The following is a 10632-nucleotide window of genomic DNA, read 5'->3' as shown; positions in this document are numbered from 1 at the left end:
AAAAACAAGGTTGTTTTCTTAACCTCTTTGGACTATTAACACATAATATATATATTTGTACCAAATACCATTGTTAACATGTTATTTTTAAAAACACAACAACAACAATCGTGCCTTTTATTTTAACATTTCGCTTTTGAAATTTTTTTCCAGAACACTTAATTGATGATCTGCAATTGAATATCTTCACGCTACTCCACTGACAGTGTGCCTTTTGGAAATGGAACCGAAAGTTTGCAACCTGACATATGGTTTCCAGAGAAGCTCAACATCTGACGATGACTCCGGCTGTGCCTTGGAAGAATATGCCTGGGTGCCTCCAGGTCTTAGACCTGAGCAGGTAGAAGCAAATGCTGCCATCTCTTTGAAGCTTATCAGAGGCCAGTAATTCTGTGCCTGTGTTCACCTCTGACTGATGACTTGTTAAAGGAAAATGTAGTCAAGGTTGCTTCTGGTTTTTATCTCTTTGGTTTATTTTTGTCCCACTGAGATATTGTTGTAAAGAAGTTAAGAATTCTCTTAAATGTTTAACTAATGATAGTATTATTGTGAATTAATAAGCATGAAAATGTTAATGGGTGATGTTAATGGGTAAGCTAATGTCAGTACAACACAGTAGGAAATAATCGTTTCTTGGTGTATCGGTCCATAGGGAAAAAGGTTTCATGGCATTTCTGTTGTTTTTTTGTAAAATCATTACAAAAACATATAAATGCTCCTTTCCGTGTTCTTTCATTTAGAGTTAGCTATAAATGTAATCTTATTTTTGAAAATAATTTTCCTATCTAGGGTGTCTTACACCCCCAGCCTCCCCATCAGTATTTTTATCAATCCCATAACTAGAGCATCTGTTGAGTCCAGCAAAAAGGAACAATTTTGCGAAATGCTTATTTTTAAGCTTTGAAGCAAGTTGTAAACACCAGAAAATCAGAACCTCTACTGAGTTTAAAAGAAGCTTGTTTTGTACTTGCTTATTTACAAATAATTCTCCTGATGTAATTAAAAAGCAAACAAATGGATTGTCTAGATAGCCGCTTCATAGTTTTGAGCCATGGCTTTTTTTTTTTTAACTGAAAAAAAGGACAGTATTCTGAGTAACTTGCATTAGGAATAAATATGGAGGTATGCATCTTTTCCCAAAACAACAATGCAAAAAGTTCTAACAGAAGTTGGCATAGAAATAATAAACCTGATGAAAAGGTTACAAAACAGCATTTGCCTCTTCAGCCTATAAAATACGTTGAGCAAATCAAGCTTGTCAATATAGCAGTCGTTCTCTGAAGAGCTTCACACATTGTGTGTTAAAATGCAGAAAGAAACGTGGAATTTTAACAGACTTGTTGATTGTCCCTGAAGGGGGTGTAAATTTGATGTGCATAATTTATGGCACCCCTAATTGTTGCTACATTCCAGAACAGCAATTCAACAGCTGGGTGCTAGCTATCTCAGGCAATCCTGTTCTGCTGAGCTGGCTCATCTGGTTATCTTCAAGCTAGAGGAATGCAAACTCTGCTGAAGAGTTGAAGTAAAAAAAGAAAAATCAACCCCCCTCCTCAGACCTTAGTTCTCTTTGTAAACAAAATCTAAGATAAGGCCAAAAAAAAGTGTAATGCTTTCTGTTAAGATCAATGAAAATTTTGCGAAACAGTGAGCAAGTTCACTCCTGATCCGGCTGGAAATGAGGTAACAGATGAACGATTCTTTCAGGGGAGGGCCTGACTCTTATTTCTGTTCTCCAATTCAGGTACAGCTGTACTTTGCCTGTTTGTCAGAGGAGAAGGTCCCTTATGTTAACAGTCCTGGAGAGAAACACAGAATTAAACAGCTGCTTTATCAGCTTCCCCCCCATGATAACGAAGTAAGAAATTTGTTCATGCACATTTTGCCCTGCTAAATAACTTCCTGTGTGTGCAACAGGCAATTTGGTTTCTCAGACTATGGCAGTAATTCTCAGACTATTTGCTGTGAGAGAACTGACAGTGTGTCAGAATGATTTTTTAAAAAGTTTGACCCCAAAGTAATCTATGCACACAAAAAATCTGGCTGTTGTACATGATTCTTAATCTGGTCTCCCAAGCAGCCTCATCTGGGGGAAAGTAATTCTGCTGCACCTCTGCATTGGATGTTATTGAACAATCCAGTCATTCCTGATACAGACATGGAGAACAAATCTGCTTTAGGAGGAGAAGGCATGCTAACAACAGTAACTCATAGAAACAAAGTGGGTGTGCTTGCAGAGGCAGGTAGTTCCTTACCCACTCGTAAAGCAGCCTGTTATCTATGTGGTGTTGTGGTTACAAGCGTGAGACTAGGATCTGGGAAACCCAGATTGGAATCCCCACTCTGCCATGAAGGCTTTCTGGGTGATCTTGGGTTAATCACACACATAGCCTAACCTACCTCACAGGGTTGTACTGAGGATAAAATGGATGAGAGGAGGATGATGTATTGATGGATCCCAATTGGGGAGAAAGGTGTGGTACAAATGAAGTAAATACATACATTAAAATAATGTTTTCCCAGACTGCCCTTACTTATTATATTACTCATCATATTACAAGTGTGTGAGTCAGTGCTGTGTATCTAGCCAGGCTTTAGAGTATGTGAGAAAATAATCTACTGTCAGACTCCTACAGCTTGCCAATACCTCACTATTACATACTATATTTTGACAACCTCACTATTACATACTATATTGTTAACAACCTGGAAAGAGTTCTGTGCTTAAACTAGGTTGTGTTACGCTTGATCTGTAATTGCTAAACTGAATGCAATGCAGATCTGAATCCTTTAACATGTTGGGTTCACAGTGATTTGCTTCATCCAATTTCACTACCAAATAATGCTTTCAACATGATGAAAACATCTGATAAGGCTAGATGCTTATGCAGTTCTTCTTGCATGTGTTTGCTTAACTGTCAGTTTTTAAAAAATAAATCCAGACACTAGTTTGTAACATTGGTATCACTTTCTTTTGTTGAAGATTCGATATTGTCAATCTTTAAGTGAAGAAGAAAAGAAGGAACTTCAGATATTTAGTTCACAACGTAAGAAGGAAGCACTGGGACGAGGCACAGTCAAATTACTCTCAAGAGCAGTAATGCATACACTTTGTGAACAGGTAAAATTTGTATTATCCAAATTAAATTAATGCTGGTGTGGTTTAATGCTCATACACTCAACTATGTAATGCAGGATTCTCAGAACTACTTTAGAATCACAGTTAATGGTCTACTATGGTTTGAGTAATGCCTGCCTAACAGTATGATGCTCAGCTGTTTTAGGTTAGAAAAATGGTCAAACCATACTCACATAGGTATGCTCTGAAAGCCATTCTTTCCTAGAAAAGTTTAAGGTAAGATATCAAGGTAGAATATGCTGATAGACTGTGATGCTTGGAAGACGGAAAAAAAAGGTTATGGGGGATAACAGCTATTCATAAAATGGACAATCTTTCAATTGTCTCTTATTTTCAGTGTGGTACAAAAATAAATGGCGGTGAAGTTGCAGTGTTTGCGTCAAGAGCAGGACCTGGAGTGTGCTGGCATCCATCCTGTTTTGTGTGTTCTACATGCAATGAACTTCTTGTTGACTTAATCTATTTCTACCATGATGGAAAAATTCATTGTGGTAGACACCATGCTGAACTCCTCAAGCCACGCTGTTCAGCATGTGATGAGGTAAGAAATCCTGCAATTCAATAATACTTAAACTGGAGAAATAAACAAACGTTGCTTGCTCAATTAAGCAACTAATTTTTGAAGTCTTCTAAAAACCAAGGTTTATGTGGCTTAGTTTCTCGCAAATTAAATGTTCCAATAGTAAACAGAAGGAAAATTGTTTGCAAGCTGTTGGCTTAAATGCAGTAGCTTGACTCTCTTGCTTAGCCTTTTATTTTTGCCTAAAATCTTTTTTTTAGATTATCTTTGCTGATGAATGTACAGAAGCAGAAGGTCGCCACTGGCACATGAAACATTTTTGTTGCCTGGAGTGTGAGACCATCCTTGGAGGACAAAGATACATTATGAAAGATGGACGTCCATTCTGCTGTGGCTGTTTTGAGTCCCTGTATGCGGAGTATTGTGAGACTTGTGGGGAACACATAGGTAATTTTGTACCTTAAAACATAAAAATGTTTACAGTACAAACTGGCCTAGTAGGTCAAACTTGAAAATAGTTTAGCTTCAATAAGACAAAGATGTCTAAAATTGCATATAACTCACACTCACAGGGCATATAAGGGGTTGCATCCCATGAACTCTGAATGGAATGAGTTCATTGAATGGACTGCTACTGTTTCCCTTATAGCCCCCTGCACCACACCTTTGGAATAAGAGTTCATGCAAGTTTGTTGGGGATTGGATTTCTGTCAGTTTTCCCTTTTTTGTGCTGCCTGCTAATAGGGCCAGATTTCAGAGAAGTAGCTTTCTAAAGCAGTAGAAACAAACAACAAATGAGTTTTGGATAAAATGCTTCTATAATTTTATAATCAACATTTTATGTCATTAAAATAGTATTTTATTGACTATAGTTCCCTTGCTATCCTCACTTCAAGTGCATTGACATGCAGCCATGTGAGTGTGCATGTGCTTGTGTATAAGTTGGGGGCTACTGTCATGCTGGATACAGGGATCATATCACCCAAGTGCTGAAAGATCTGTTTCTGGGCACAATTCAAAGGGCTGATTATTACTAACGAGGCCCTAACGGGTTTGGGACCAGGGTGCTTGAAGGACTATCCTCCTGTACCATTCAGCCTACAGTTAAAATCCTCTTCCCAAGACCTGCTCTCTGTGCCTCTGGCTTTCAGAGATTAGGCAGGTGGCTACCAGAGACTGGGCTTTTTCAGTTGTGGCACCTCACCTGCAGAATGACCTCCCTCCCTCTTGAGGCTTGTCTGGCACTTCATCCTCAGTCTTCTAGGCACCAGGCCAAAGCATTTCTTTTTTACCCAGGCTTTTAAGTAGGGCTTGATCTTTTAAATTGTTTTTTACAATCTGCCTGTGGATTGCTATTAAGGATGATTTCATCTGCAAAAAGTGTAATGCATCTAGGTTTTCATGTGTTTTTCTATGGTTTGTAATTCAAATGAGATTATGTTTTCAGGATTTTACCTTTTATTTTGTGAGCTGCCTTGAGCAGGTCTCTGAAGAGGTGGCATATAAACGTTTTTAAGTGAAATAACATCAGTATGACTTAGTGCTTAAAGAAACCCAGGGAATAGATACCAATCAAACATACATAAAAAGTAATTGTTCATATCTTCTTGACAGGGGTTGATCATGCTCAGATGACTTATGATGGACAGCATTGGCATGCCACAGAAACTTGCTTTTCTTGTGCTCACTGCAAAGTTTCCCTACTTGGCTCTCCTTTCCTTCCCAAGCAAGGACAGATTTATTGCTCCAAGTCATGCAGTCTGGGAGAAGATGTTCATGCCTCTGACTCTTCTGACTCTGCTTTTCAGTCGGCCCGCTCAAGGGACTCCAGGAGGAGTGTTCGTATGGGGAAAAGCAGTCGGTCAGCAGATCAGTGCAGACAGTCCCTTCTCCTTTCCCCAGCTTTGAACTACAAATTCCCTGGCCTATCGAGCACGGCTGATGACACCCTTTCAAGGAAACTGGATGACTTAAGCCTTTCGAGGCAAGGAATGGGCTTCGTTGATGAAGACCTCTGGAAAGGAAGAGGGGAGCAAGAAATTCCAGACGATCCTGAAGAATGGGCTGAACATGAAGACTATATGACTCAGCTACTCCTTAAGTTTGGTGATAAAAGTCTCTTGCAGCAGCCAGTGGAAGTAAATGCTAGAGCAAATGAACAGTGGGTTTCTGAAAGCATGGTTAAAGGAAGATCTGAGTTAAAGAAAACTAGCCAAAGCCTGGCAAGTAAGAAATACCAGTCAGATATGTACTGGGCTCAGTCCCAAGATGGGCTTGGGGACTCTGCTTATGGCAGCCATCCAGGCCCTGCCAGCAACAGGAAAATCCAAGAGCTGGACATGGAACACAGTGCAACTAGGTATAAATGTGACCAAAAGCAATGGTATGATAATTCACTGGAATGTTTATCAGACCTGAAACAGGAGCAGTGTGTTAGAGATTCAGTGGATTCACTGGCTTTGTCCAATATTACAGGTAAGATGACTTGAGGGTTCATTTGGAAAGCATAACTATGGTCTAATCTACACCTAGTTTTAATGCTAACAGATAAGTGATTGAGTTCTGTGAAGAGGAATAGAATGAAGTTATGCTTGATTACTATTATTTTTGCTGTGCTGATATCATCCCACTTAAGGGAAGGGGAATATCTGAGGATTACCAAAGTATCATTCAGCAGTGACCAGATACATATTGGTTTCTCCCCTTTTTCATGTAGATCAGTTGAGCAGAAGGCAGGGGATTCATGCAACTTGAAGAAACAATTTACTATGTGTAATGTTGTCTTGTCCTTTGCTTTAGCTGATCTTGACAGGGAGGAATTCAAAAACGTAGTGGTAAAGGGACTATTATTGATAGTGCGGTTCTAATTATAGAAATGTGAAAGGGAAGTGAAAGTTCCAATTATTTTTTCCAGTAATTTTAAGGGGATCATTACTTGGCAATAGCTGAGTGATCTGTCACTGTCCTTTACTTCACTCTTCTCTATAATCAGAACATGAATTTCTACTTCAGTTAAAATTTTTAAAAGAACTTTGTATATTTCTTCAGTGCTTGACTGTTAGCACTACAAGTGTGAAAGATGGGAGAGACATTAAATATATTTCATAACATTTTCCCCTTAGGTGCTTCTGTAGATGGAGAAGTCATACCAAGACCATCTTTGTATTCTTTGCAAACATACCAAGAGCTGGAGGTAGATGACTGTGAGAAAATGAGTAACATGGGAACCCTGAATTCCTCAATGCTTCACAGGAGTACAGAGTCTTTAAAAAGTTTAAGTTCTGAATTATGTCAAGGCAAGGCACTGCCAGATGAAAAGCCAATACATATGCCAGTTCTCAGACGGTCCAAATCACAGACTAGACCTCAGCAGGTTAAGTTTTCAGATGATGTCATTGATAATGGAAACTATGAGAACCTTGAAATTCGTCAGCCTCCCATGAGTGAAAGGACTCGACGGCGAGTTTACCAGTTTGAAGACCTTGGAACTAGACAGCAACATCGGCGCAGGAAGAGTAGAAAGTCTAGGTCTGATAATGCACTTCACTTAGCTGCAGAAAGAAAACCCTTGCCAAAGGAAAGACTTAATTTTTATTCCCCTCAGGACTATGAGAAATTAATTCATAATAAAAGTCCTCATACTATTCGAGCATATACTCCAAACCCATACAGCCCGTACAGCCGTATTTCTTCAGACTATGTAATGAGGAACCATCAGGACCAGTTTTTTGGATTCTTTGGTGATGAGGAAGACTCTTGGTGTTCAACATCATCATCATCTGATTCAGAAGAGGAAGGTTACTTTTTAGGACAGCCCATTCCACAGCCCCGATCAGTGAGATATCCCTATTATACAGATGACCTTTCTAGTCCAACTGCTGAACTTCCCAGTTCTCCATTTGGACAAAGAGCAACAAAACCCAAAAAGCGAAAAGCACACAAAGGCAAAAACTGCATAATTTCTTAAGCTTTACTAGTAACTATGAGTTATGTGCCTATACTGTTTTTAAATGTTATGTAGATAGATAGCTTAAATTACTTTGTGTGAAACTATAGAGGCACGCAGGTCCTTCCCATGTTCAGTCAAGGTACTGAATAATCTAACAAGCAGGAGACTGCAGTAACGTAAGAGTAAATTGAAAATAGGCTTTATCATGCTGCTTAGATGTACTCTTTTGGGCTATACCAACAAATGGAGAGTTTGAATTCTAAATAGTTTTTTTTTTTTTTTGCTGGATTATGTGAAATCCCAGGAAAAATGCAATATTGTTTAGACCTCACTCATCTGCTTCAGTTGTCTATTTAAGTCAAACAACAGAAGAATATCTACACACTATTTTTTACTCCACTCTTCATTCAGCTACTCACCAACTGTATTAATGTAGCCCAACTAATTTTGATGCTATATAACATATTTTTTCAATATAAGTCAACAATGGATGCCAGGATTCAGCCAATTTATTCTATTTCATTATTTGAGGATAGGATTATCCTCATTATGACAACTGTTTAACATAAAATGTGTTTTGCCCTTCAGCAACTACTTAAATATGGTGTGTAAGTTAATTGCATTAAGTCAGTTAGCCTGCTTATTATACAGAACTATTGTGCAACCAAGTTTGAGATTCCTGTATATTTGAAACATTATTGCAGGTTTCCAATGTAGTAGGAGCAGCAATTAGGCCCAATTGATATTTATAAAGTGTTTCATAACAATCTGTATTCTTAACTTAACACTGCAAATAATGTACATATTGTAAAGTCAAAATTTAACAGACTATTTTTATATCCCTGAATTGCAAGACACTTGTTAAAATTCAAACGTAGTTTTATTTGAGGGTGTAACATCAGCTTGAGTCATTCAGGGTTTGTTAAATGTCCGTAAGTTTATATTAGCAAAATGTTTAATTTTTCTGACACTAAAGCTCTGTATGCATGGTAGAGCTATGTAAATATTGTTTAAGCTATGGTCCTTTTAAACATTAAAGACATTATTTATGGGTCAAGAAAATTATATTGTAAAAATGTAAAAAACTATACCATACCAATATGGAATATATAAATCCACCAAAACAGACACAATCTGATGTCACTGTTTCTCTATGGAAGGCAATACACAAAGTTCCAATAGCTGCATCATAAGCTTTATATGAAATACAATATAGTACTGGTAATTTCATTTTCAGTTCCTTTTCTAAAAAGCCCTAAACTTGGAACTTATTCAACCCTCCATCACAGAGAAGGCTCTTTAAGGCCTTGTTGATATATAGGTGAAGCTGGGATTTTATACAATCTCAATTCTGCCTCGCTTTACAGTTATTGAAATTCAGTTTTGTTTTTTGCATGTAACTAAGCAAATCACTGTCATCACATTTGTACCCTACCACTGTGGCAGCAGTAGGTCTATCTACTGTTCATGAGACTCTAACACCAGGGATCCCCAACCTTTTTTAGCCTGAGGGCACATTTGGAATTCTGACACAGCATGGTGGGGGGAGTCACAAAATGCCACAGCTTACCTTCAGTCACACAGTGAAGATCCTTGTACTGTGGTGGCAGCTGAGAGCAAAACAATGGTTTAAAAATCTGTACAACCAATCAGGTTTCCAATGGCCAAACAATCCTTGCTGGGCATAGGCCCCACCCACTTTCTATAAACACTTGACAAGCACCATGCTGGGGACTCCTGCTCTAACATATGTTAGAAACCAAAGGCTAATGTTCACATACATTATGCTGCTATAATCCTTACAGGGTCAGCATTACACTCTCATATGTCATACAATGTAAAACAGAATGGCTTATAGCAGAGACAACAATTGAAGCACCGTCTTAGTATATGCTATACTAGCTGCTCCATTGCCCATACAAGATCATTCCAGGATGGTTGTGTGTATGCACAGGGAAACCATTCCCATGATTCACTGTATATGGCATTTTCGTATTCCACTGTTTTATGTCAAGGAAGGTTAACAGTGCTGTTTGTTGTATTCAAGAAATTGTCCCTTGTATAAGCAAAGTGGAATTAGTGAAACATCATCATGAACTTCCTTCCTACACCCCACCAAGGGTTCAGGGGCTCTTGGGAACAGTACACAGGCAGGTACACAATGATTTCTAATTACTTTCCCATGTGCAGCCTCCTTTAGTACATCCCATGCCATTCCTAACAATGCTTTTTGGGGGTAGAGATGGATTAGGGATGAAAGTGGCAGTGATCAGTTCCACAAATTACATTCCATTTTCCGTTCTCTGGCTCCAAACCTAGGTAGCTAGCACTATGGGATCTGGATCAAGGAAATGCAAGCATTGTAAGATTGTTTTGGAACTTTTTTTAATTATAGGCTATTTCAATTACAAAAATCAGTAACTCCAAAATAAAACTAGATTGAGACTCTTCAACAATGGTTTACTCAAAGTTACAACACAACTTGAAAAGGTATTCTACTTAAAGACAGCCACAAGTATCATATACATATAATACATAAACTTGCACAATTACTTCCTGCAGACACTGTTAATAAAATTAATGAACTGTTATTCTCTCGCCAGTACTGTATTCAATAGTCATTAGACTGTTTCAGTAATTGGGAAATGACACTTAAAACACGTTCAAAAGGAACGCCATCTCAAATTAACATTCAATATTGTTTAAATATGATGGGATGGATCCAAATGGCTTCTTGGTCAAAAAGGAAACATTTGCTTCCAATAAAGGGGGGAGGGTCCAGTTTTTAACAGAATCCACTTAGCTGTAGCCTTTCTACAACACACCCCACACTGCATTCCTAAAAGACCTTGAGCTTGGGGAAAGGGGCAGAAGCTACAACAGCTGTTTGAGCAGAAGTCCACTCTTAGGACCTACCCCTATCTATTTCCAATTCAGAAAGTCAAACAGCATATGATTCTTAATCGGAACCTAGATACGAAAGTGAATAATCAATGAATGGGTTACACCTTGGCAAAGGGATCA

General features: G+C 38.4%; 1 protein-coding gene across 1 annotated transcript; it reads left to right on the top strand.

The window, feature by feature from the left end:
• The first annotated feature begins 203 nt into the window (after positions 1-203).
• Positions 204-7665, top strand: PRICKLE1 (prickle planar cell polarity protein 1). Its single transcript, XM_056847047.1, has 7 exons — positions 204-340; positions 1745-1858; positions 2984-3121; positions 3477-3680; positions 3920-4106; positions 5274-6134; positions 6782-7665. Exons 1-7 carry the CDS (start codon positions 221-223, stop codon positions 7624-7626), a joined length of 2469 nt encoding a protein of 822 aa, XP_056703025.1. The 5' UTR covers positions 204-220; the 3' UTR covers positions 7627-7665.
• Positions 7666-10632: the final 2967 nt, after the last annotated feature.

This window comes from Euleptes europaea, chromosome 3 (assembly GCF_029931775.1).
Source record: "Euleptes europaea isolate rEulEur1 chromosome 3, rEulEur1.hap1, whole genome shotgun sequence".
Classification (NCBI taxonomy): Eukaryota; Metazoa; Chordata; class Lepidosauria; order Squamata; family Sphaerodactylidae; genus Euleptes; species Euleptes europaea.
Note: the sequence above shows the minus strand (reverse complement) of the source record. Positions and strands in the feature narration are given on the sequence as shown.